Source organism: Stegodyphus dumicola, chromosome 8 (assembly GCF_044657685.1).
Source record: "Stegodyphus dumicola isolate Sdum_Otavi_A_Nest chromosome 8, ASM4465768v1".
NCBI lineage: Eukaryota > Metazoa > Arthropoda > Arachnida > Araneae > Eresidae > Stegodyphus > Stegodyphus dumicola.
Genome location: NC_140775.1, coordinates 77,672,164 through 77,699,941, shown reverse-complemented (window position 1 = coordinate 77,699,941; position 27,778 = coordinate 77,672,164). Strand labels below are relative to the sequence as shown.

At 31.2% G+C, this 27,778-nt stretch overlaps 1 protein-coding gene across 1 annotated transcript in view; it reads left to right on the top strand.

Moving 5' to 3' along the window:
• LOC118203792 (cilia- and flagella-associated protein 45-like) overlaps positions 1–27,274 on the top strand; it is a 51,958-nt gene extending 24,684 nt beyond the window's left edge. Inside the window, exons 8-12 of the mRNA XM_035376077.2 lie at positions 404–511; positions 8,048–8,161; positions 10,909–11,102; positions 15,236–15,460; positions 27,089–27,274. Coding sequence (XP_035231968.1) covers positions 404–511; positions 8,048–8,161; positions 10,909–11,102; positions 15,236–15,460; positions 27,089–27,152 — 705 coding nt within the window. The 3' untranslated portion in view covers positions 27,153–27,274. The remainder of the gene's footprint in view (positions 1–403; positions 512–8,047; positions 8,162–10,908; positions 11,103–15,235; positions 15,461–27,088) is intronic.
• Positions 27,275–27,778: the final 504 nt, after the last annotated feature.

Here is a 27,778-nt window from a genome sequence, read left to right as displayed (position 1 = left end):
AGACATGGACAAATATCTAAGCATATCTAAGCATTCTCCAGAATTTGACCCTGAGCCCACTGACATGCAGCTAACATTGCCAGTCACTATACCAATCTGGGCAAATGGTTCCAAGCATAAAATATATCATGCAAATGAAGGGAATAAAATGTACTGTTATACTATTTTTTACATAACTTAAGTAACTTACATAAATTAGGGACCTGTAATTCTGTATAACTTTTTGTTCATATCTTTAATTTATTTTAATATTTCTGATACTTAATAGATTTAATATAATAAAATATCCTATTTAATATCCTGTAATATAGGCCAAAATGTTAATGTCTTTTAAAAAATCCAGTTTAGACAATGTGTTAGCAGACATTGACATTAAACAAATTTAATTAATATTTGACTACAGGAAGAATTAACAAAAGCAAATGAGGAACAACTGAAAAGAAAGCAGATCATGAAAGAACAATCAGAGAGGGAAGATAAAATAATAGCAGAATATCAGAGGCTCAAAGCAGTAAGTGAAGTTAATAAATATATATCAGAAATCATTTAATAATTTATTGTTTCACCTAACATAATAATAAATTTAGCATTTAAAAAAAGGTATAAATCTGACATGGAAAATGAGATCTAGGATTTGCCTTATATTAATTCAAAGTTTTCAACTCCAATCTTTTTTTTTTTTTAGCTCAGCGATTGCTCTGATATGTCTTCTTACTGAACACAATTTTGTTAAGACAGTGTGTTTTTCATTATACTGACAACTCTATTTGACCTTCGTTTTGTGTATTGAATAACTTCTAAATCAATGAAAACCTTAAAACATATTCATAGTTAAATTATGTTATTTTGAAATACCTTGGAGTAAAAGGCTTTCTAATACTTTAAAACAGAGGTCCTCCTAATCCTATGTCTGCGGGCAACATGGTGCCTGACAACAATTTTACACTAGTACCCTGCTGTGAAACCAAGGTGAAAAAAAAAAAAAAAAAAAAAAATTAAGTTTTAAATAAAATGTTAAGAAAAAAAAATAGTTCATAATTAATTAGAGAAATGTAAACATATATGTTTATAAGTTTATGTTTGCTTACCAGATATCCTGGTTTGTCCTAGATCCTAGGCAATTGGTAATTTTTACCTTATTGTTCATTAAAAATTAAAAATATCAAACATTGTAGTTTTCAACAATGAATGTCATAAAATTAAAGTATAGAACTCAATTTACAGATGAACATCTTGATGATTACTTATGAGCAAAAATAATATCAAACTACCAGAATTATGAAGCAATGGCCTATGAAATGCAATGTCAAATATCACTACTGACTTCATGAATTACATTTTTATAAAGAAATTTTATACCAACGAATTGTAAAACAAAGGCTATGTAGACTTTTGTCTGTACTACTTAATTATTATTTATTTTACATGCCATCAGTAGTTTTTACATCTTAAAATTATATTTTTGGAATAAAATGTTTTTTGTATATTATGCATATTATTAACTACCTCTCTACAAATTTACTTTGAAAGAATAAATATGCCCACCACCCCACTGATATTCTAGAATGTGCTCCAAGATACAAGAAGGTTGGAGATTCTTGCTTTAAAACAATAAAGTGGTAATTGGCTAGCATTTGGAAATAACTGAATAACAAAATGTGCCTTGCATTGTAATTATCCAAGAAACTGAGTATCAATTAAATCTGACATAAAATTGTAAAATTTAGCTGATAATTTTTGAGTAAAATTTAAATCATTTATGCAATTGAAATCCATATAAATATTTCAATATATATGATTTCCTCTTAAACAGGATACAGTTAAGAATGCAAATGGAAAACCACTGTCAAAATGTAAGACACATATTGTTTTCCTCAACAGTGAAACATCGATTCATGAACTTAATTCATAGCTGTTTGTCATTAGAAATGTTTGTAAACTGAAATAATTTTTCCTCATAGGAATCAATGCAAAATAGATTAATCCATTTCTGGAGCACAGGTGATCATTTATTTAAAATTTACGACAGTACTTTAAATACAAATTCACAGTAGAAAAGTAATGGAAATTGTTAAATTTAAAATGCACACACACAAAAAAAAAGTAAACCAATATTAAACAGATAAAATAGACAAAAACTGATTTTAATTCTATTGTACCCAGACTTGGACATTATTCACTTGAAGTTTAATACATTAATAATTGAATTGCAATGTAATTGCAAATATAAGTATTTGCAGCTACAATTACAATGTAATTGCAATTATAGTTAAAGCAACTACAATATATAACTGTTATTTAAAATCTTTTAATTACAATGTAATTGTAATACTAAATCAGGGACTTGTAACTTAATCGCAATTATTATAACCAATTAAGGGAATTAAAACCATTTACTGTGATTATTGTGATCTCATTTTCCCTAGACTATGTAATGAAAATTATTAGGGGCAATAACTTTCCTCATTATTATGTAATTATAATTACCTACTGCATTTACAATTGCATTGTATTTGTAATAAATTATGTTACTGCATTTATATTGTAACTTCTATTAGATTATATAATTACATTCTAATTACAATTATGTTACAATTACATTATAATTGTAACTAGATTTCACAGTTACCACATAATTAGATTATACAATTGCAATGTAATTACAGTTACATTTTCCCAACTGTGACTGTACATGTACAGAGAAAAGTAGACAAATAGAGAATTATAAATGAAAAGTAATAAAATGGTATAAAAGTGATGATAGAAATTTATGAATGAAAAGTGATGAGATGTCATTGTTTGGATGAAAAGTTTCCTTTCATAAAAACATCAGGTAATTTTTTCTTTTGAAATACCTTCTTTATTTTTTTTATCTGATTCTGATTGAGACTGCCTGGGCTTCTCTTTCATTTAAAATTTAATAAATTATTTGTTGTTTATGTTTTAAAATATTTTTGAACTAGATAAGTCATTAGTCATTATCATTAAAATTGCTTTGCTGTAGCTTGCTGCTGCTTTGATATCATTACATGAAATTTTGCATCTTACTCCCTTTTGGTCCTCCAGGTCAAACATCAAATAATTGTCTTGAGGCATCTTCCTTTATTTTTTCGTATCTGTTAGTATTACCTGATTGTGATTGGGATTCCTTCAGCTTCTGATTTATTTCAAATTTATGTTATATGATTTTTTTTTTATATTTTTAAATGTTTTTAAAGTGAGATAAGTCATTGTCATTAAAAATGCTTTTCTACAGCATGCTATTGCTTTACTTGCAATACCATTGCATGAAATTTTGCACCTTACTCCATTTTGCAGATCAAAGTACTAGGTTCATCATTTTTTCCCCTCTTTCTTCCTCTAAGGATACCTCCATAGTTGCCTTTTCTTGCTGCATCTGAGGATGCCTCAGTTCTTTTTTATTGAATTTATGTCTAGGTTTCTGTAGCAACTCGTCTTAGTCTTAATTGTTAGCTTCCATGCCCACAGATTTGCATACAAGCACAATATCATAAATGAAATAATCTTCAGTCTCAAAAACTTCAAATTTTCTGCTTGCAACAGTGTCTAGTCATTTTTGTCCAGGTCAAATATTCTTGGTCTTGTAAGTTACTTGCTGTCAGGCTTTGTTACTGAGAACTAAGCAGTGGAAAATATTAAAATTTCAGGAAGTCCCTTGGTGTTAATTTTGGGAAGCACTCAATTCTCATCTAATTTTAAAATAATCTCACATATCTAAGGTTCTGATATGGAGACTCATGCCATTTGTGATTGCCACTTAGAATTTATTATTATATTTCTCAGTGTAATTTAATCTTCAAACCATGGCTTTTAACAAGAACTTTAAAGAAAACTATTCTTTTAAAACACATGTTACATTCTGTTTACCATGTTGCTACCATTTTTTCAAAAGTTGTCTTAGTTCATTAATAGAGCTTCTAATATGTTGTATTTTCATTTTAGTTCTTTACAAAACTTCATACTTTGCAAATTATTTCTCAAAAATAATTATTTTAACTAGGAACAACATCTGTTGCATATAATTTTATTTGATATCTGTTTTAGAATAGGACTTTATTAAAACAAATTCATTACTTCTAAAGAATTCAGCAAATATAAAAATATGCTTCTGTGAAACTACAATATAATATGTCATAGCCCTTGTTTAAATTTGTTGATATTCCAGAATACGTTAACACATTGACTGCCAGTCACTGGAGTTAGATTGATAGTTATTGCCACCCATATGGAAGTAAACTGTATCCAGATGCCAACATACTTATTATAAGAAATATGATTTAAAAATATTAATAAAAGATAATTATGTGATACCTAAGTATTATTTAAGCCTTTTATTAAAGAATTTTTTAATTACCAGTGTGTGATTGGCACTACATGTCAAAATTTTCCCTAAATGTCACATTACGTGCTGGCGCGTGGAATGTAAAAAATAAATTTAAATAAGAAAAATAAGTGACAGTATGCATTATTTTTATATCAATATGTATTACAGACAATTATACATATTACAAAGGAATTTATAACAAGAAAATTACAAAGACATTATACAGATACATCTAGAATGTTATTTGTGTATTATCTTTGAACAATCTAAGCAGTACCCAGGAGATCCTTTACAAAATTTGCAAACATATCTTTACATTTCCCTTGGGAATAGCAACTTTTGCATTGCTTTCTTAGAATTTTTTCTTCTAATTTTTCTTCCCATGTACTCAGCACATGTTCAGATTCAGACTGATCACACACAGGAGCACGAAGAACAGATGGCTGTATCAGTAAACTTCGTATCACGGATAAACGGTAGTCATACAGTGATGTATTTTCATTGGAATACTTATTATAGATAAAGTGGGAATTGTTCATCATTATTTGCAAAATATGCACAAATATTTTCGTAGGCCACCTAATTGTTTTTCTCTCACAAGGATAATAAGCAAGCATCTGATCTTGCTTATCAATACCGGCCATAAATTTATTATATTGAATTACAGGTAGAGTTTTCGATTTAATTTCACCTCTTTTGTTTGTTATTTCTGCCATATCATTTTTATATTCATTGAAAGTGTAAGTGACGTCTCTCTTATCTTGCCACTTTGCAATCATCACACCATTAGCATACTTTGCTACATTTGCCCTTTTTTCAGTTTTTTTTTTCGTTTCCTCTTTTGGAAATGTCTTTCTGTTCTTTCTGATTGTCCCAGTGCAATGAGTTTTCCTATCAGCAAGACATTTGGACAGTTCCTATAATAATTGTCCATAAATATGCTATCTCCTACATCCAGCATTCCCTCGAGTAAATTCATAACGACTTTTTTTGCATGTTCTTTTCTGCCAGAATCATCCAATATGCCTGTATATATCATAAATTTCAGAACCATACCATCAGGGGTCGTGATCATGTACAACTTGATACCACATTTGTGACGTTTATTTGGTATATACTGTCTGAATATAAGCCGTCCATGCCACAATACCATCGATTCATCTAAACTAATCTCACGCCCTGGGTAATATATTTCAGATACTCGCGCGTTGAACAAATTCACCATATCTCTTACTTTATACAGTCGATCCTTTGGAAGCTTTGTATTCTGATCTGGGATTTTTGCGAAGTGCAATGCCCTCAGTAACAACAAAAACCAATTCCTGCTCATATTTTCTGAAAATACACGTAAACCAAACAGTGAATCTGTTTTCCAGTAATCTTTTATACGGTTGATTTGTATAGTTCCCATATGTATGATCAATCCCACAAATACCAAGAGTTCCTCTTTTGTGGTGCTCTTCCAAGCATTGATGCGAGAATGTTTCTTTTTTTCCTTGCAAAAAAGTACTTTATGAGCATAATCATTAGTTTCAGCAACTATTTCTTCCAAGATACCATCAGTGAAAAAAATGACGAAAGAAATCTATAGGATTGTTACCTGAAACAGGTTGGAGCAAACACTCGGATTTTATGAAAGGAAATTTTTTTCATTGATGTTGAATCGTTTTCCCAAATAACATTTTCTGCCATAGTTGAATCATCCTGCTGACATGCAGCCTCTTGCACGATTCGTTCATCATCATCATCAGAATCCAAAATATCATGGCTAAAAGTCGGAGGAACGAATTCTTAATCACTGTCATAACTAAAATCGCTCGGGTACTCATCCGATAGCTCAGCCAACAAATTTGCTATTTCATCATCCCTAAGAGCCTTATTATATTGAACTTTTCATTTTTTCGGGTGTGAAGGCCCTGCACTATTATCTCTACAGCTCATACTAAAAGATTATTTTTTCAATAAAAAATAAAACAATAATTTCAAAACTGTGATTATTTATACATAGTTTCTAATTTTCACTCCATGCCAATACCAGAAGGAATGCCCTGCATGCAATGCCAAATGAACTGGAGAATGAATAACAAGTATAGGATTTTCCCGCGCCAACGCGTGACTGGCTGCTGAGACATCACTCCACATCATACGCTGGCGCGTGATTGGCTTCTTGCTGATAACAAAACGTCACGCGCTGCCGCGTGATTGGCAGTCAATGTGTTAAGTGAAGATATGTGGACCCATATATTGTTTACACTTCTATATAAGTGTTATGATAATAGAAGTGATTTGCCAATGATTTAATTTTTGCATTCATCTTAGTCTTCATTTTTTTATTATGTAATAAATAGATAAACAAATATATAATGTGAAATTTTATTTAAATACAGTGAAACCAGTGGCGTAAATAAGGGTATGCAAGGAATGCAGTCACATAGGGGCCCGAAGTCTTAGGGGCCCATGAATGTCCTGCTGAACTACATTTACATATTTAAACTTAAAACACGTATAAAAATCATGTATTCGAGTAGTTTAGTGCACCAAAAAGTTTTCTTAAAAGAAAAGGGGTGAACTTTACCATGTATATTTTGTACAAAAATTGTATGTTCAAATAGTTTTCTTTATGAAATTTATGATAAATACGTTTTTATATTTAACAAATGTATCATTTACATTATAAAAGTTCTTATTTATGATTTGTATATTATTGCATAAGTCATGTTCATAAGCTCAGTTGATCACAGAGCGCTATATATTAGTGCAATTTCTTTTTTGTACGTTTACCTATCATGTTGTCTGTCAGTTTATAACATAACCATTTATTTACTAACTTGCTAAATTAAGAAAAAAAAAAAAAAGCTTGGATTGGTGCAGATTTTATATAGAAACCTGAAATATACTTGCATGTAAAACCTACTGGATTTTATTTAAAAATCTCCGCAAATCTAGACTTTTTTCCCCCTTTTTTTAAGCACAGTAAATTTATTGGGGGGTTGCAGAAAAATTTTTTGCACAGGTCCCCAAGAGTTCTAGCTACGCCACTGAGTGAAACCTCTTATTGCAAACATTCCTTTTATATGTCACACCTGAAAATCACCAGTACCTCTGATAATATAAAAAACTTTGGTACTGAGTATTATTGACCATTTTCAATAGTAACTTCATTATCTGGCAAGCAATGGCAGACAACTGCAGGCTATATAAATAGAAGTGTATGTTGGTATATGGTAACAAATCTGTTTTCAAAAATTCATCCATGCATATCTTATTTCACTTCAAATTTATTTGTATTTTCACTTTTTTGAAGTATTTCTTACTTATGTTACTTATAATGTTATTAGCAGTGCTGGAAAAAATATTGCAGCTATAAAATGATGATTGCTGTAATCATTAATTAAATTTACAGGTCATTGTTAAATTTGTTTTATAATAAGGTATTGTTAAATTGCATGTGTAGTATAACAATAAAAAAATGTTTGATTATTTGGATCAGAGATAAAAACTTCCTTCATTATGATCTTTTCCTTTCAACATCAGTGTCTGTTATACAAAATGGAACTGTGTACTGTTTTGTGAGAAGCAATTTAACTTAGTGAATGAGGAACTTTCTATAAGTTTTATTCATCAGATGTATCATGAAAGAATATATAAATGGTGTGTTGAGTGTATATGTATTATGTATGTATTTGAATGTATTAAATATAGGCTCAAGATGAAGCTAAAGAAGCTGCTGAGAAAGAAGCTAAGCTAAAGCGGGAGCTTGAGTTGGCTAGGATGGGAGAAATTCGAGGAAAAGCTTCAGATCTGCAGGCTGAACAAGTAAAGCAAAATATGCTAATTTTGCATCTATATAAAATCTTATTTTAAAAGGAAATATGAGTTTTAATTACTTAACATATAGCTTTGTATATAATATGTATAATTAATATAAATCCTTCTGAATATAAATAATATATATATATATATAACGGGTGGCCATAATTAAACTGACAGTGCTCACAGTGTTCTGTAGCTCGATCTATTTGTGAGAATGACACCACATTTTGTAGGAAGATTAAACAAGACGGGGGATGAAGGATTCCGCAAAAAAACAAATTAGTTCCAAAAGTCACCACTAGGGGAATATTTGCTGCTGTGTAACAGAAAATAGAGTGTTAACAAATGCAAATTAATACAGAATAAAATTACTTTTTATTATGCACATTTTCTGATTTAGTTCAAGTGCAATATGGCAACACTTTTAAAAAAGCGTAAAATCTACATAAACACCGATAAAGTCTCGTGATCTGCAATATCACGTACGCTGAGCAGAAGAAGAAGTTCTTTATTCAAATTTCACGTTACATCAGTTCGCACAGTGCCGGCTGCTTGGGTTTTAAAAGGCAGTGTGTTACGTTTCGAATCAATCGGATTGAAAGTTTATGTGCAATGTCTCCTTCTTTAGTCGAGCATGCGTTACTGGTAAAATTCTTTTACCTCAACCAGTGCAACGCTTCAGCTGCTCTTCGTGCTTTTAGAATGCACAAAAAAAAAAAAAAAAAAAAGCGTAAAGGTAACGGTCCTGTGTCAGTTAATGGGCTAAAAACAATGGTTGCGACGTTTGAGAAAACAGGTTCTCTGAAGGTTCAATCAGGCAGAGGACGAAAACCTGTACCACAGGATACAATCGAAGCAGTTGCCATGGTGATCGTCGACAGAGAACCAGACAATATTGCTGCCACCTCTAGCGCTCGTGGAGTAGCTCGGAATATGGATATGCCTTACAGTACGGTATGGAAAATCTTACGAAAGATTATCAACTTCCATCCATACAAGATCAGCCGTGTACAGGAGTTACTGTATCTCGACCATGATAAGCGACTGACTTTTACTCTCACCTTTCTTGCCAGAATGGAGGTGGATGATGCAAAGGCCGTGGAAAATCTTATGGGGAGACGAGGCGCACTTTTACGTGAATAGAACTGTGAATACCCAGAACTGCCGAATTTGGGATGACAAACCAGCACATGCAGTCATAGCAATCCCCTTACATTCACCAAAGGTAAGTGTTTGGTGAGGGTTCACAGAGGAATTTATTGTAGGTCCATTCTTCTATGAGAACATTACCCCGACAGGACCGGAAACCTGTTCTGTTACCGGAGAGAAATATCGCCACATGTTGAATAGCTTTGTCATTCCGGCACTTCAGCAAAGACAATGCCTGGAGGAAATCATTTTCATGCAAGATGGAGCCCCTCCACACGTTGCTGTACAGGTGCAACAGATGCTATGACAGAAATTCACAACAGAAAGAGTCATTAGCCGCTACTTTCCAACTGCATGGCCACCTTGGTCGCCTGATCTTACCCCATGAGACTTCTGGCATATATATATATATATATATATATATATATATGTAATATATATATATTATAATATATATATATATATATTATAATATATATATATTATAATATATATATATATATATATATATGTAATATATATATATTATAATATATATATATATATATTATAATATATATATATTATAATATATATATATATATATATATATATATAATATATATATATTATAATATATATATATATATATATATATATATATATTATATATATATATATGCCAGAATATATATATATATATATATATATACACACATTGATGTACGAAAATATAGGATAGGACAGGAAGAAGTGGAAAAGACACCAGAATTTCACCAATAGTTTTACAAGTAAAGATTCACCACAATTATTATATAGTTTTATCCCAACTTTTCATAGAAAACACTCCATAGCATGGATCCACAGATCTCGTACCTCTCTTTCCTTATCACCAAACCAGTCAAGAAAATTTTTAGCTTGCCAGTATTTTAAATGCCTTGCTGCATAAGGTGCTGATCTTCTGAAGGCATTTTCATTCTTCTTCTTGTCCATTTTTCTGGATAAGAGTTTCAGTATCTTTCATTTGTTTGTACAAATGTTTTACAATCTTTTTAACTAGATTGCACCTCAATATTTAAGTACCCTACCTATAAATGAAGGTAAAACTCTATACTGCAAAGATTCTCACAAAATATTTTGGAGCCACTCAGAAACATTTTCAGTTCTTTTTTGCTGAAAATCAAGCCTGGGAATAATGAACAAATGAAATTAAAATTTGATTGGATTATAAGAATTAATTTTTCAATTAGATTTATTTCCTTGAAAATTATTTCACAGTCGGTCAGGTACAATTTATTACATGTGGGCTAATATTATGTTAGACAACAATTTTGTACTCTGCGTGAAAGAAATGATGCTTTTGAATTCCTGCCATAACTATTTAATTCATTAATTATTATTTGTTGCATGGGAAATAAGTTTCATTGTACACTTTCATAACATGTAAAATAGAAACCATCTGTTGGTTTGTTTAATTTACATGTTTATTAATTCACAAAATTTTTTATGTTTAAATTTTTTGATTGCAAAAAAATTTTGTTGGATATTGTAGATTGCCGAAGAACTTTAATCAGAATATGTTGTTTCATAATATTATCTTAAGCTTATTTTTTTAATTCAAGGAAGCACTTCGTGCACGAAGAGCTCAAGAAGTAAAAGAAAGGGAATATAGAAGGAAAGAAAAAGAGGCAGCTTTAAAGAAGAAACAATTACTGCAAGATTTAAAAAAATGTAGGGCTGAACAGTTAGAGCAGCAAGAACGTCTAAGGCAAATCAAAGCTGAAGCAGAAATTAAAGAGTTAGAAGCTTTGTTAAAGTAAATACTTTTTCATATTTTGCTATATATATGGTAGGGAATTGGCAAGTAAGATATTATTTTTATGCAATATTATTCAGAAAGAAGATGTAGATTAATGTTTAAAACTTTTGAATTTAACAATAAACAAAATAAGAAATTTATAGACAAGATAAATTCCAGTGATAAAGAGTATTATGAAGGGATTTATTCATTTTAATCAATATGTATATTAGATAAAAGGTGATGCAGAATTTAGCCAAAAGTGTATATGTTGTAGCAGGAATTCCCAACCTTTTACTTGCATAGATCCATTTTAAAAGAATGGTTTTCTTCATCAATCCCCCTCATATTTTTCTCTATAATATACACTGAAGTGACAAAAGTCATGGGATACCTCCTAATATTTTGTCGGTCCTCCTTTTGCCCGGCAAAGTGCAGCAACTCGACGTGGCATGGACTCAACAAGTCGTTGGAAGTCAGTGCAGGAATATTGAGCCATGCTGCCTCTATAGACGTCCATAATTGTGAAAGTGTTGACGGTGCAGGGTTTTGGCCATGAACTAACCTCTCGATGATGTCCCATAAATATTCGATGGGATTCATGTCGGGCGATCTGGGTGGCCAGATCATTCGCTGGAATTGTCCAGAATGTTCTTCTAACCAATCGCGAACAATTGTGGCCCGGTGACATGGTGCATTGTCATCCATAAAAATCCCATCGTTGTTTGAGTACGTGAAGTCCATGAATGGCTGTAAGTGATCTCCAAGTAGCTGAAGGCATCCACTTCCAGTCATTGATCGGTTCAGTTGCACCAGAGGAACCATGCCATGTAAAAACAGCCCAGACCATTATGGAACCACCACCAGTTTGAACAGTGCCTTGTTGACAACTTGGGTCCATGGCTTTGTGGGGTCTGCGTCACACTCGAATCCTACCATCAGCTTGAACCAACTGAAATCGTGACTTATCTGACCAAGCCATGGTTTCCCATTTATTTAGGGAACAACCGATATGCTCACGAGCCCACGAGAGTTGCTGCAGGCGATGTCGTGCTGTCAGTAAAGGCACTCGAGTCGGTCTTCTGTTGGCATAGCCCAAGGAAGACAAATTTCGCCACACTGTCCTATCGGACACGTCCCTCATACGTCCCACATTGATTTCTACGGTTATTTGACGCAGTGTTGCTTGTCTGTGAACATTGACAACTCTACGCAGCTGTTGCTGGTCTCGGTCATTAAGTGCAGGTGGTCGGCCACTGCGCTGTCCATGGTGGGGTGTTATGCCTGAAATTAGATACTCTCGGCACACTCTTGACACTGTGGATCTCGGAATGTTGAATTCCATAACGATATCCGAAATGGAATGACCAATGCGTCTAGCTCCAACTACTATTCCGCATTCAAAGTCTGTTAATTCTCGTCGTGCGGCCATAATCACGTCAAAGCCTTTTCTCATGAATAACTTGAACACAAATGAAAGCCCTGCCAAAGCACTTCGCATTTATACATTTTCTACGTGATGCTACTGCCATCTGTATATTTGCATATTGCTATCCCATGACTTTTGTCACTTCAGTGTAGAATATACAATATAATCATAATGCAAATAATTGTACATAAATAACTTCAAGATAACAATCAAATCAAGAAAAAGTTTGGGGAAAGACCATGGTGTATTAAATTTATATTTAATTATTTTTCATGTTATTATTATTAATTTTATAAACATGAACAAGTTCCAGAAACAAAATCATGGACTGTAATTACACAATAGTTCAGTTTTAATCAATAAGATGTCTCCGCTTAGTGTATTGTTACAGTTATTTTAATATTTGCCATAAAACTGCTGAATTAATTTTTTATTCTATTCTTGTTTTGGTTCTTCGTGTTTTTTTCTTGTATTTTCTTGTGTTCTTGCATTTTACTTTTTTTTATTGCACTTATTGCATAAAATTTATGTATTCAAAATATTATTGATTTAAAAATATATTAAGTAATTTTAGTGTACTTATAATAAACAAGCAATTTATTATCAGTCTTATTAACATTTTTTTTTGTAATGAATGCTACCACGATTATGCCAATCTATTTCCAGTACATATTCAGCTATCTACCCCTTGATTAGCACTGATCCCCTTTGAAATTTCATCAATCCCATTGGGAACCTCTATGTTATAGCATATCCTTAAAAATAAATTAATACATAAATCTTTTATGAAAGGTAAGAAAATGATGGAAAAAAATGGTCAGTATTAAATGAATTTTAAATAGTGAATGCTAATAAATGCTTCAGAGCAAAAATGACAGAATTTGTTGAATAATAAAGGGTTACTTTGCCAGAACATTTATATATTATTTTAAATTCACAAAGTAAATTTTATACATCATTAAAAATTCATAAAACTAGAAAAAATTATCTACAAATGCATTAGAAAAGTTATTGAAGGATCTTGAAACTTGACATCAAAATGTCACTCAATCATTTATGTAAACAAAAGAAAATGCATAATATGTGATTGTACAGTTTCCGATGTGCAGGGAAATTCACATCAGAAAACTTATATAAGATGTATTGCTTAACTGGTCTATCAATTTGACAGCACATATGATAATATTGTTTACAATAATAAATGAAAATCCTCCTGAGACTCACTTGATACAATCACTTGAGTGGTTTTAACAGGGATTGCATCATGACTTTCAGGATAGTAATCGAATAGATTGCTTGTACAAGTATGGAAGTGATGATATTGTTATGATTGGTTTCAACAAGGTGTCCATAATTGTCATGACGGTGTAAAAAGGCTAGAACAAAAGCTTCTTATGAGAATAGAAGATTTTATAAAAATGACAATTGCAATAAATACTGCAGTTTCATGATTTGCCATTCAAAATTATATATACTAATTTCATGGATATTTAATATCACACTACACCATTGTAAGAAATCTGTCAAAAATTGGACTTCATTGTTGTCTGCATGTGACAACATCTGCAACTAATTTCTAGGTATTGACAGCAATATTAAGGTCTTATGGTCATAAAGCTTCAAACATATCAGATTGGAACCATAATGCATTCAGCGATGAATCATGGTTTTTGCTTGGTTTAATAGCCAGAGAATTTATGTTTGGCAGATGCTTCACTATACGTTCATCCCACATCATTGCAAAGCAATATATATCAGTCATTTTTGGTATTGTCAATTGGGGGACACATTGCCTATATAATACCTAGATAATTTGGGATCCTTTACAGGAATTTAATGGCATGGTGATACACTCATGTTGTCATGTGGCCTCTTAGATTGCCAATGCTGTTACATCTGTCAGAGTAATCTCTTGGTAAGATAATTCCTGCCCACTCTTAGTGAATATTTGTGTTGGGTAATAATCCTTTCATAGTCTGCATGATCTTCAGATCATTCTTCAGTTGGATATGTACTTGGTATGTTAGGATACTAATTATATTTATCTTGTAATGCATGTAGACTTGCTGAGCAATTAGAAAACATCTGGACACAAATTTTTAGGGACGGCATTCAACCTTTTATGATCTCACATTGAATATCTTCTTACACTGCTACTAGAATCATCAATACATTAGACTTAGTATCTTCCAATTCTAGACATATGTTTAATTAAAAAATGAATTAAATGCATTTTTTAATTAAACATACTATGTAATTTTAATCATTTAAAATTTTTCTGCACATTGCTCATATCAAGTTTAATTATGATTGAACATTTTTTTGGCTATGCATATTTTTTAAAATTCAGAGTGTGTTTTATTTTTTAATAATGGTCTAATCTTTCATGAAAGAAATTAATATTACATTCAGGTATAATTTCTTTCCCCATCTAAAACTTAGGATTATTTTTTCATTAGACAGATAGTTAACCTAATTGTCAAATTTATAGGGATATAATATCTAGCGCTCTTGAGTTCTGTAGTAAACTTATCAAAACAAAGGCATATGAGCCAAAATATAATTACAGTGTTTTAAATTATCTTAGAAATAGTTAACCGATAAAATATGTGTATAAAATTTATTTTTTAAAAGTAAATATCATAAAGTATCACATTTTTAATGCAAATTTATGCACATTTGTAAATTTGTAATCAAAATTTAATGCAATTTATTTTTAAAGGAAAATTAAGGAAGAAACTAAACAAGAGGAAAGAAAAGCTCTTATGAAGAAATTAGAAAATTTGAAACATTTAGAACAGCTTAAAAACCAAATACAAAAGAAAGAAGTAGAAAAAATAAATGAAAAACGAGATTCCTATAATGAAGGCATACATTTACAGCAAGAAGAAAAGCGCCGGCGTGAAATGTTGGAAGTTTTAAAGAAAGAAAAGTTACAAGATCTGCGGTGAGATTTTCAAATTTGAAAATATTATGATACTTTAAATCAAGGGTGGAAGCTGGAAAGCAATATTTTGAAAACTTAAAGCTTATGTATTGAAAATTATTTAGCACTTTTTTTTTAAGCAAAGGTAGTGGTGAAAAGGGGGGTGCCCGGGTGCCCAGGACCCCCCACCTGGCTACACGCTTGAAGGAGGTGTGTTTTCTTCTCCTTCCCAACACATCTCGTAAATGGTAAAGGTACCACAAAATATCGTCACAGTCCTGCCTATATGATGCACTAAAAAAGATTTTTTGGTCTATGGTTAAGAGTATTTGCCTGCCCTGCTTTAAATTTATATGTTTTTAAAATTACAAATTATATTTACACAGCAGTTAAAATATTTATTAATATAAATATTATACTACATGTACAGGGTATTTGAAAGAATGATTGTACATTTTATTTCCTAAAATAGGGATCCTTAGGCATCTTCTTTCAAAATTCCTGAGAATAAGATGCAGAATCAATCAACATTTAAAGATATAAAACTTAAAGATACCTCATCTTGGCACCATGTAAACATTATATTTTGAACATTTTATATCTTTATGTGATACGTGGTTTATCCAAAAAGTTAAATTGAATAACAGCATATAAAAAATGTCACTATAAGGGAATGCATGTGTATGAAGTATTTATAGAAAGATATGTATATGTTACTGTAAAAGCCCGAAGTCTGGTAAATCCTAGGTTTTACCAGTAAAACCTAGCTTTTACCAAAGTGGCTTGGTAAAAGTCCAAAGTATGATTTAATATGATTCCATTTCAGACTTTTACCAAGCCTTTGTGGTAAAACCTAGGAATTGCCAACACTTTCTGGTAAAAGCTCAAAACGAGAGATTAAAATGGGCTTAATAAACCTGAGCACTTAAATTCCGTTGTGACACATTTCTATTCTTGCTTTTTCTTTGTGCCATTTGCAGTCTAGTTTCGAACGAATTCAAACAAGTCTAAGTGGCTACAATCTAAAATAGAACCAGTTTGTTTCCATTTCAACATATTTTGCATTTTTTATTTTGCTGAAAGGAAATGAGGGATGTTACGCGGAAAATTTTACGACATTTGTCCTGAATCTGAAAAATATAAGCACAATAAACAGTTTTTATTTAGCAAATGAAAAATACACTTTAATAAATGAAGCAAAATGAAGTGTAATAACAGCTTTTATTTAACAAATGGGAAATACACCTCTTAAATAAATGACGTGAAAGAAGCAAAATTTGTGAAGCAAAAAATTTTTTTAAATTTCATACGTAACGCTTATATTGCAGTTGGCCATGGTGAAAGAACTCGTATGATTAAGAAACTGAATCTCAAGTATAAGAATGTGATAGTAGAATCTATCATCATGTATTTGAGACTATGAACTACGTCAGAAAAAACAAAAAACTGTGAAAAAGGGGATTGTAATCAAACCAGTTGTGCATAGTGATGTAAATTCTTGATGCCAAGCTGACCTAACAGATACGCAGCCCAATCCTGATCGTGATATAAAATTTATTTTAGTGTATAAAGATCATCTTACAAAATTTGTTCTACTCCGAAGTCTGCACAGTAAAAGAGCTGATGAAGTAATATACCATCTTCTGGATATTTCTACAGCTTTTGGACCCAGAACATTCTCCATTCTGACAATGGGAGGGAATTTTGCAACCAAATCATAAACAGTTTATGTGAAATGTGGAGTGATATAAAAATAGTTTATGGTAAGTTGAGACACAGTCAATCGCAAGATTTGGTCGAATGGGAAAACATGTTGACAACATGGATGGAAGACTTAAAAGTGGTTGGAAGGATTAAAATTTGTTTAACCAATGAAAAAAAAAATCACATAATGAGGGAATCAAATGTTCACCTCACAAAGCTATGTTTGGTTGTCCTATGAAGCTGGGACTTGCTAACTCAGTTTTTCCAGGTAATTTGATTCATAACGTGGACACTGAAGAGGACTTTGAAAAAATTATAAATATTAATAATGAATGCATGAATAATACAAAAGATGAAGGCACTAATCTTGAATGAACAGTTGATTTAGAATTGCAAAATAAGAATAATAATACATGGGAAAAAGATTTATGCATAACAATGAAAGTAGATATTAAAGTTCAAATTAAAAAAAGAAAAAAGAAAATAACTTGTGCGATTATCAACAAAGTTCAAAATGTGAAAGTGTTTCAAGAGACTGCTAAGGAAGGACTTAAGAAGCAGGCAAAGAAGATGAAGACTGCATCTACTAAAAATTTGGCGAAGCCTAGTCTAGGACAAAATGTTAAAATAAACATACCTGATAGTGATAAATTGAAAATAGATTCAAAATCAGTAATAGACATTATTACAAACATTAAAGATGATGATTCTTACGTTCTTGGTACCAAGTTTGGTAAATTATAATCATTGTATGCAAGAAACCAGGTTACCTTTTGCAAAGAAAATTTTTCAACATTGAAGAAGTTGGTACAGGAGAAATAAGTGTACATGAAGTAGAATAAAACTTTTTTTAATTGGGGGACAAAGGACTCAGAAAATGCAACTGTTCAAAGAAGTGCACTACGAAGATGTGTTTGTGAAAATCAGCTGATATACTTTGTAATTCAAAATGCTATAACAGTCAACCTTGTAACAGATAGTAAGAAGTATTAGATGTATTAAAAAATCATTTTTTCTTATTTTTTAAATTTCATAATTTTTATTATTTTTTCCTGAGCTATCAAGGAGTTTTTTTAACTATTGTCGAAATTATTTAAAAAAATTATTGAAATCTCTTCAGTAATTATGGAGATAATTGTGATATTAACTCAGCTTTTTCACATGGGATCTTATTTGTGAAATGGCATAAATATTGCACTTTTTAAAAATTTTTATTTCTTGTAACTCTGAAAATAATTGTTTCATCGACATGATCTTAAATCTACCTTATTTTGATCACTTTTACAATTTATATTACCAATTAAAAAGTTAAATTTTGTTTTACCTTTTTTGGGACACACTATATACGATATATCTGCGAATGGAAAGTTCTATCATAAGTAGTCCCTTGTTTCGGGCTTTAAGGCTTTGGCAAGTCCTAAGTTTTATCATAAAGGCTTGGTAAAAGTATGAAATGGAATCATATTAAATCATACTTCGGACTTTTACCAAGCCACTTTGATAAAAGCTGGGTTTTACTGGTAAAACTTAGGATTTACCAGACTTTGGGCTTTTACAGTAACATATACATATATATATTTGCATATCTATAAGGGGGAGATTACCTTTATAGAAGTATATATATATATATATGTAGTTAATGGATTTTATTTATAATAATTAGTTTTATTATTATTAATAAAAAGAGGTTAAAGTGGGTAATTTTAAAAAATTTATCACATGAACTGGTAATAATAATTTTCAACTATTAATGGTAAATTTAATAATTTTTAATACATTCAGTTTGAGATTTTTCATTCTATATGTACAGTGTGGCCATCCCAGTTTAAGTAGATGTAAGTTCCTATACACCTGAACTAAATGCGTGTAACGGTGTAAGATGGTAAGGTATTTAAGATTTGAATCTCCCAATCTGATTATTAATAAGGCAACAATGCTTCTCACATAAATTTCAATTTAATTGCTCCATAACTGCCTGGGAAGGAGAATAAAGCCTGTTCATTGACCAGTTCACTGTCTTACCTTTCTGTGCTTAAAGAAGAACAATGTTAAATTCGAGCAACTTCACTTTAGAGGAGTACTTATTGACAAGTATATGGGTTCATGAATGGAATCCATGACAAAAATATGACACAAATAACGGATAAGTTTCAAGAGTGGTTCAGTAAGGAGCCACCAAGTCGTCAGACTTTGATCATATGGGAGAAGAAAGTTTTTCACCAAGGAAGTGTTTTGAATGCTCCCTGCTCTGGCCATCGATCAACCTGAGGAGAAACATGTATTGAAGTCAGTGAATCATTCATTATGCAAGCTAACCAGAAAGCATGCTGCAGAACTTGGAATTAAAAGGAGCACAATACAATTTCACATGGAGGCCTGCAAGCATTCCGGCCAAACGCTATCAGTGAACTAATGGAAGATGATTTCAACCACCAGCAAGAAGCATGCAGTATCCTGTTGGAGGCCTTTCCTACCATTCTTGCTCAGAAATGCATTTTCTGTGATGAATGTGCCATTTTTGGAGTTTACGGGATAGATCTTCATACAGGCATCATAAATAGATAAAAGAAGCTGCACCACTCAGTAGATTTAATAACAATTTGAAAAGATATAATTCAGACTGCTAAAAAATATTTGCACTTTGCACATATTATTAATGTTAGAAAAACTAATTTTGTCATGTTTTAGTTTTATTCATTATAAAACCATTCTATGCATTTTGTTTCTCATACTTGTGAAAATTTATATAAATGTCAGTAAAGGATTTTTAGTGGCGCAAAATTGTGTAATAGCTATATTTATAATTTTTGTCTATGCTTATAAAAGTAAACAAAATGTATATATATATGTTGTGTGTGTGTCTCTGTTTGGTGTACATGTATATACAGGGTTCGTACGGTCTTTAAAAGTCCTTAGGTTTTTCGGGATCTATTTTGGTCCTTAATTTCAGCCAAAATCGGAAGAAGGTTCTTAATTTTAATCATCTGAAATTTCTGTCTGTTTTTATGATTGCCATTTTGAGTGTGAATTAGCATTCTCGAGGAATATTTTTGGCGATTCATTGATGAATATGGTTATCTTTTGAATGGGTTCATGGATTGTAATTTGTTCTGATTTCTAATGTAAATAATGGGATACTTGAGTTTCTAAGCAAGAAGTGAAATATAAGCATCTTGAAATTATTTCATTTTTTCTAACGGAGAGCTGTCACACAACTTTTGCTTTTAAGGATGTGAATTCTTTCAACGGTTCTAAATTTGGCGACTTATCAACATTTTAAGATAAATTTCTAAAGAAAATTTTTAATTCCGAGATCTGGAAGTTTTTCGACGATTTTTTTTAAATGTTGTAACATTGGTAAATTTCATTAAAATAATGGCAATATATTGAAATTATATTAAAAAATTAAATTAGAACATTTTTTTTTCGCTGTCATATTATAAAGTTCCATTTTGGCCACTTACTATACAGTGTTTTGAATTTGAAAAATAAACAAGGTATAATGCTATAAAGCACAATTTACGAACAGTTCTTAGGAAAAGCAAAATAGTTGTGTAATTAATTAAAAATTTCATCTTTTGAATTTTTTCATGGCAAGAGATTTTCCCATGTACTTGTCTCAGAATGTTCAGAATTCTTAGCATATGCACCAGTAAAATTAATTTTACACTTTTTCCATCTGATTTTTTTTTTTTTTTTTCAAAATATTTCTGGCATTTTGGTGTTACAGAATTGGTAGGGGTAATTTTTATTTAGGATTTTAGACATTGCAGTTTGGAAAGTTAAGGATTTGACGGCGAGACTTATAGACCCACGATTCTAGAAGATTCCAGAAAAATGTGTAATAGATATATTTTATAGAAAGTTTGTGATGAATTTTTTTTTACTTTGTGGAGAACGTCTAGAAGAATAATGAACACATAGTATTTGAAAGTTTTACTTCTGAATCGATACTAGAAATCTAGAAAAGATTTTTTTTTATTAATAAGGAAATTAAAAACTGACAATTTAAAAGATTAATCTCTTAATGCATTATACACTGGGCTGGCGCTAGGCATTTTTCTACTTGATGCAATCTCTTTTCATCTTGAATTCTGCTGCTTAGTGCTTTTCTAGATTCTGCTTCCAGTGCCTGCTCTAAATTCTAAAAGTTTTGCCATTTCTAGATTTTTTTGCTCAGTGTATCACTAAATGCTAAAAATTCAACCACACCAGCTCTGTAACAAGCCCTTACCATATATATTTCATATTACTAAAGAAATAAAATTAGCAACTCCTTTTTCTATACATTCTAAATGCATTTAGTTTTTTTAGAATAAAAGAAATCTTTAATTAAATGCCAAAATTCTTAAATGAAAAGAAAACGTGTTGAAGAATGAAACTGAATACATAAAGAGAAACAAATTATTCTTCAAAGATATGTACAGTTATTATTATTTAAATTACCCAATTGTGTATAATTGTAGGTTTTACTATAATTTCCCATTTCGATTTCCTCACCAGAATGCTATTTCCACCAATTAGACAAATTTTATACTGAGGTTTTTGGAGTGTAAGACAGTGTGTTTCTGACTTGTGCTTGCTTGGTGCATTAGTTCCTGCCAGCTTCAAAAATTTGTAATGATTTGTCTTTACATTATAGCTGTCGACATTTGAATTTGTTATGATGATAGAGTTACTGAGCCAGCTTAAATTAAAATTAAATTGTAAAGTCTTTCACCACTAACTGTTCTTGTTTAATTAAATCACCACGAGCTGCAATTGATTTTGTTAGCATAAGAACATGCCATTATGTTCTAAGTTCTTTTTAAATAAGAGGCTTATTTAAACCTTGTCTGACTTTGTAATTACTTTCAGACATAGCAATAATTTGCTTCATGTCTGTCGTGGTGGGGAAGGGGGAGGGAGAATTGGACTATTTAACTGTTACCAGATGAAGTGAACCCTCATTGGTACATTGTGGAGAGTTAGACAAATTAGGAGATAAATTATGCAGAAACTAGTGTGAACAGTGGTTTGCTTATCAAAACAAATTTCTAATTGTTAGAAAAGATGCTTAAAGACAAGGAAAGTGATACAAATTAGCCAAAATGTCTGTTAAGGCTTCAAATTAAACAGAAGCATAAATATTGAGTTTGGTACAAAACATTTATGTTTTGTAGCTTTTAATGTGTAATTATCCTAATATAGTTTAAGAATCAGTGTCATAAATTACATGTAATTTAAACTGTGAAATTTTATTAGATTGTGACTTTAATACTGCTTTTTTAACAAATATTGTTAAAAAATAAATAAAATTTAATAGTGGCCATTTAAATCCATAATGACTAAGGTTATCTTATCAGGACTACTATTTTTTCTAATTGCTTTTGCAAACATACTGGAGTCCTGAGTAAGAACAGGGAGTTTACTTTAAATTATGTTTGTGCAAGCGTAGAAGATATGACACAAATGGGAAGGGTTTAATTACTTTTATTCTTCACAGTTTACAGCTGTTCCCTCACTTCAGGATACAAAGACCAGTACTTATGGTCTGAAACATAAAAATAAGAACTACAAACTAAACTAACTCAAACACTTTACAAAGACTAGTAAAGTGGAGATTGGCCTTTTAAACTTTACATATGTAGTAAGTAGAATGCGAGAACTACAATACATCTTCAAGTATCAAAGAGAACTAAGTTCTGGCCTTAAAGGCAGACAGCAACTAACTGAAAAGTGCGCGTGAGGTAAGGTAGCAAGAAGTCTTTCTCTCTTGGCTAAAAGCCACATCTTAAATACTTAACAGTTTGCAAGCTCAATTTGCATTACCAAAATTCACTGCATTTATTATGGCCGGAAGTGAAAAATAAGAGAGGACAGTAAAGTTTTAAAATAAAATAAACGTTAGTAAAACTTAAAATCCTTTCAATCTAACTTTACTAATTTAATTATTTATAAATAACTGCTTACCCTCAAAAATTATCTCTGCATATTAGAATGAGTTATTGCCTTTCATTAATCCTTACTGTGGTCACAAGATAAAACACAAATATGTAAAAATTCATGTAAAACTTATTCTTCGCATCTAGTGAGACTTGGAATACAAAACAACTTATCACCTCTGGTGCTTAATGGCTTAGTGGAACCTTGAAGTTAACTGTGTTACAAGTCCTGGAACTCTACACGAAGGTACGACAATAACTGTGTCAGAGAGAGCCCAACTAACTTTGCCAACAGTTGCCAACAGTGCCTACATCAGGCCTTTCAGGTTTGTTCTGATCATCAGGTTTCTCACTATACAAGCCGCAGCGCTGACATTTGACATCAAGGGGTCTAGAACTGTATAACACAGAGTGATCCCACCCAAATCAATAGTGAAAAGAAAGTTTCCAATGATTATTGTTCAAATTTCTAACTGAAAGTGGTCACAGCAAATAATGAAAACACTTCAGATCATGCAATCTCCATTCACATGGTATGAAGCACCTAAGTACAACAGTAAGTTAACCCATTAACCGCCAAAACTACAAGGAATGTTTCTTTTCTCATGAAAATAATAACAAATATTAAATTAAGCATTTATAACATAAATTTACATTGAAAATGCTCTTACCTGTGGAAAACGCGAGTGTTGCATTGGCGCAACGTCAGTGGTATAAGACTATGGATGTTTAGTGAGTAGGATTGTACTCGTGTGATGTTTCTTTTGAGTGGAGCGCAGGATTACTTTTTAGCTGTATAACGTTTTGTAAATCTACAAATCACTTTATTTGTAATTAATTTAATATTAAAATATACATTGTATTTCTTTTACAAATACAGGTTATTTCAATTGAAAGATTCAAGCATGAAAAGCTTGATTACAATCATGATGTAAAGCTACATTACATACTTTGCATCTATAAACAGTCTGGCTATGGTACTCTTTACAACAAAGTCTTTTGTTATCAATGGACTTTATGATAAAATGTCTACAATATCCATGCAATGGTTTTTGAATGCTGAATTTACTAGGTCTTCCTGTTGCTGATCTATTTCTGGCTGATTCTACACTCTCAATAGGAGTTTGCAAAAGGAACAGAGTCGTAGCTAGGGTTTTCAGCGCCCAGGGACAACTGAAGATTTCGCGCCCTTTACTGCTTGCCAAGGATGGAAAACATTTAATTCTAAAATATCGTAACATCAGTTTGGCGTCCCTTGGATTCTGCGCCCGGGGACAGATGCCCCCTCTAGCTACGCCCCTGAAAAGGAATAATGCATTCTCGTGTCTGAAATCTAAAAGAGACTTTATATTTCCAGTAGTAAAAAGTGGTGATATTTAGTAAGTTTAGATTCGGTCTCACCTCATATAATTTATCAGTATTGTCAAATGCAAATTCTGCTTCATATTCCTGTACTGCAAACGTGATATCGATTCTCGTACAACAGGAACAGAAATGTCCTTATCAAAAGACCAATACATTTTTTCTTGAGGTAAAAAATGATATCCTGTAAGCAATAATATTCCAATAAATCTTCTCATATAGGCTTCAGATGCAATAAATTCTGGGCACTTTTTTTTCGCTCAGCATATATATTTATCTGTTCAACGCGAAGAGAGTAAATGTCTAAAGCAAAACGAAAATCGAAAATCTGTGCACTAGTTTTACCTTGTATTTTGTCTTTTATAATTTCTCTTCTATCTCTTTCTTCATGTTCTTCCTGAGACATAACTAACAGTTGCTTTTTTATCTACTTCAAGATTTCAGTCTTCTGCTTTTTAAACTTTTTAGTATGACTGACTATAATTGCTTTTAGAAGGCTGAAACTTACTTTTTACATGAATTTCAACTTCTCCAGCAGTATAATTTGGTAAAATATCATTATCGTTATTTAAAACATTGCCATTCCTTTCTCCTTCTTCACTAGATTCTTCAATTTCTGGGGAAACAATATCAGTTTCATTCTAGTCATTATTGAGCTCACCATCATCTGTTTCTTCATCAAAAAATCTTTGAAGTGCTCCTTCTAATGTAAGATACCTCGTTCTAGGCATTTTTAAACAACCAGAACATTGAAAGGAATGAGTGAAAAAGGAGATTGACTACCCGTTTCCTGCTGACGTTGCGTCAGCGCAACACCTGTTTTCCCTTCCTTCCCAACACAAATATAAACATCTGACTGATGTAATGTTCTGATAAACAGTGATCTTGACTAAAAATAGATCACTCATAAAGACGGCGATTCTTTCATTAAATATTTTCAGCAAAAATACCCGGTCGAAAATTTTGCTTAAGGTAAGAGATTAATTATTATAAACAAAATGATTGTTGAAGGCAAATATTTTTTTACAGAAATAATCTTCATAATATTCCCTACACAAAATCATCTGTTAGTATAAAATATCTTAGGTAGTTATATTTATATATGCATTTATTTTGACCATTGTGTCAATACAAAACCAGCGGCTAATGAGTTAATGAAATAATATGAGTATCACAAATGCTAAAAAATATCTCAACAATAAGTGTATAAAACAGCATAGCTGAGCAAACTGGAAAACTCGCATTAATAATTCCATCAGTTAAAATACATAACTGGCTGATTCAAAGCTCTACTTCAGAATAAATGCAATCCAAATAGGACCTACATGTGAATATGCATTAAAGAGGAACTAAGTACATGCATTTTATCTTTAAGAAACTAATGGCCAGATGTGATGAACGTTCAATCAATATCATACCCCACCAACTCAAGTTCAGACATAAGACAGGACAATGTGTGACATCACTTGTGGTGGCAGAGCTTGTGATGTTGGTTGTGCCAAACAACAGTAGTGCCTCCTCACCAGAATGGCATCATGATTCCCAGGAAGGCATTGTTAATCTGAATAGCTAATGTAAGGGGCCTTTACATATTTACTCAGGATACATAATAAATGGCTGCTGCACTTATACATAACCTAACTTAACCTTATTGTTTCAGACATCGCACTGCCAAATGGTTTCTTTTTCAACATGTCTGTATTATGCCCATTTTCACAAATTCTTTCTTGGTAAATACCTTTTTCTTGTAAAAAACTATAGCTTTCTTTTCAGTTGATGGTTGATTGAAAATAGTAAGCATGATGAATATTTGCAATGAAAACCTGCTATAATTAAAAAGCGAAAAGTTTCATTAGCCAAAAAAAAAAAGGTGAATATGAGCACTCAGGAAAAAAACCGTTACATTGTAAAATCGAAGGTAGAAGAAAGGTATATGTTCAGATTGGTAACTGTTAAAAAAAATCGCCATATTTTAAAAGCGAAAATTTTTATTAGCCAAAGAAAACTGAACGATGAGCATAAAAAAAAATTAAAAAAAAAAAAAAAAAAAAAAAAAGCACTATATTTTAAAAGTGACTTCATGCAGATAGATGAATATAAGTTTCTATCTGTGTTTCTAGTCAATGCACCAAATCAACATTCTTGTCAAGGCTGCTGTAGAAGATAAGTACCAAAGCCAGTCTTCAAAAGCAGCCGTTTTCTTTCTGGCCTTATCCTGGCATCGATAGTAATAGTTTTGATGTTTTAAGATTATTTTCAGAGGGCAGAGAATGTCTATTTTGAAATATTCAGCTTTCATACCACTTCCAAAACTGTTTACCTTTGTTTCTAAACAGCCTAAGTTCTTTTCTTGAAAAATTCTTTAAAATGATAATTGAATGCAACACGACTATTTTGGCTCACATATTTTGCATGCAAGTGCATCAGTCAGTGAAGTTCAATTTGAATATACGATTTAATTATAATTTACAGATAAACTTCAGCTTTTTAAATTAAAAATATTTATCTATCTACATAATTTATAAATTTTTTTAAATGTATTGAGTTTTAATAATATAAAATTAACTATTAGTAATGTTGCATGAAATTCTTTAGCATGCAAATTTCTTAATACATTTTTGATAAATTTTGTACCTAACATACTTTTTTCTTATTTCAGGAAGTATAATATTCCAGAGACATATATCAATCATATAAAAAGGAAGGTGAATTTGGAGGACTAAGATCAATATATGATGCTATTGTTACTTTTATTTGCTCATAAAATGATTTCAATCAGTAATATTTTCACAAAATAATTTTTATATTATCAAACATACATAATATTAAATTATTTATACACCCAGGGCATTGATAAATCATTTTTTGTATTGTTATATGTAGAAAAGGCAAACTATTTTATAATCTTATTTTAACTAGGGATATTTTAAATATACTTTTATTCAATAACAAATGGAAAACTCATGTTCCACAAAGTATGCCACTATGCTTACACGTTTAATTAGGGATAACAGTTCCTTTTCATATTAATCTTTCCCTAAAATCTGCTATTCTCATTTTACAGAATAATATTTTCATAGCTGCTAGTATAAAATTTTTCATTTGCCTGTTTGGTTAATGCATATGACATTTTATAAGAGGGTTAAAATTTTAATTTTTTAATAATCACGATACTTTCAGTATTCAAAGGCAGATAAAAAAAAAATGAAGAGACTCCTCTTCGTATATGTCATATGGCTCCAATTAAATTTTAGTTACACCCCCCCCTTTTTTTTCAAAATAAGTACCATTTAGAGATGTTAATGCATTATAAATTATAGAAAGAATAACCATAAATTTGACTGTTCTA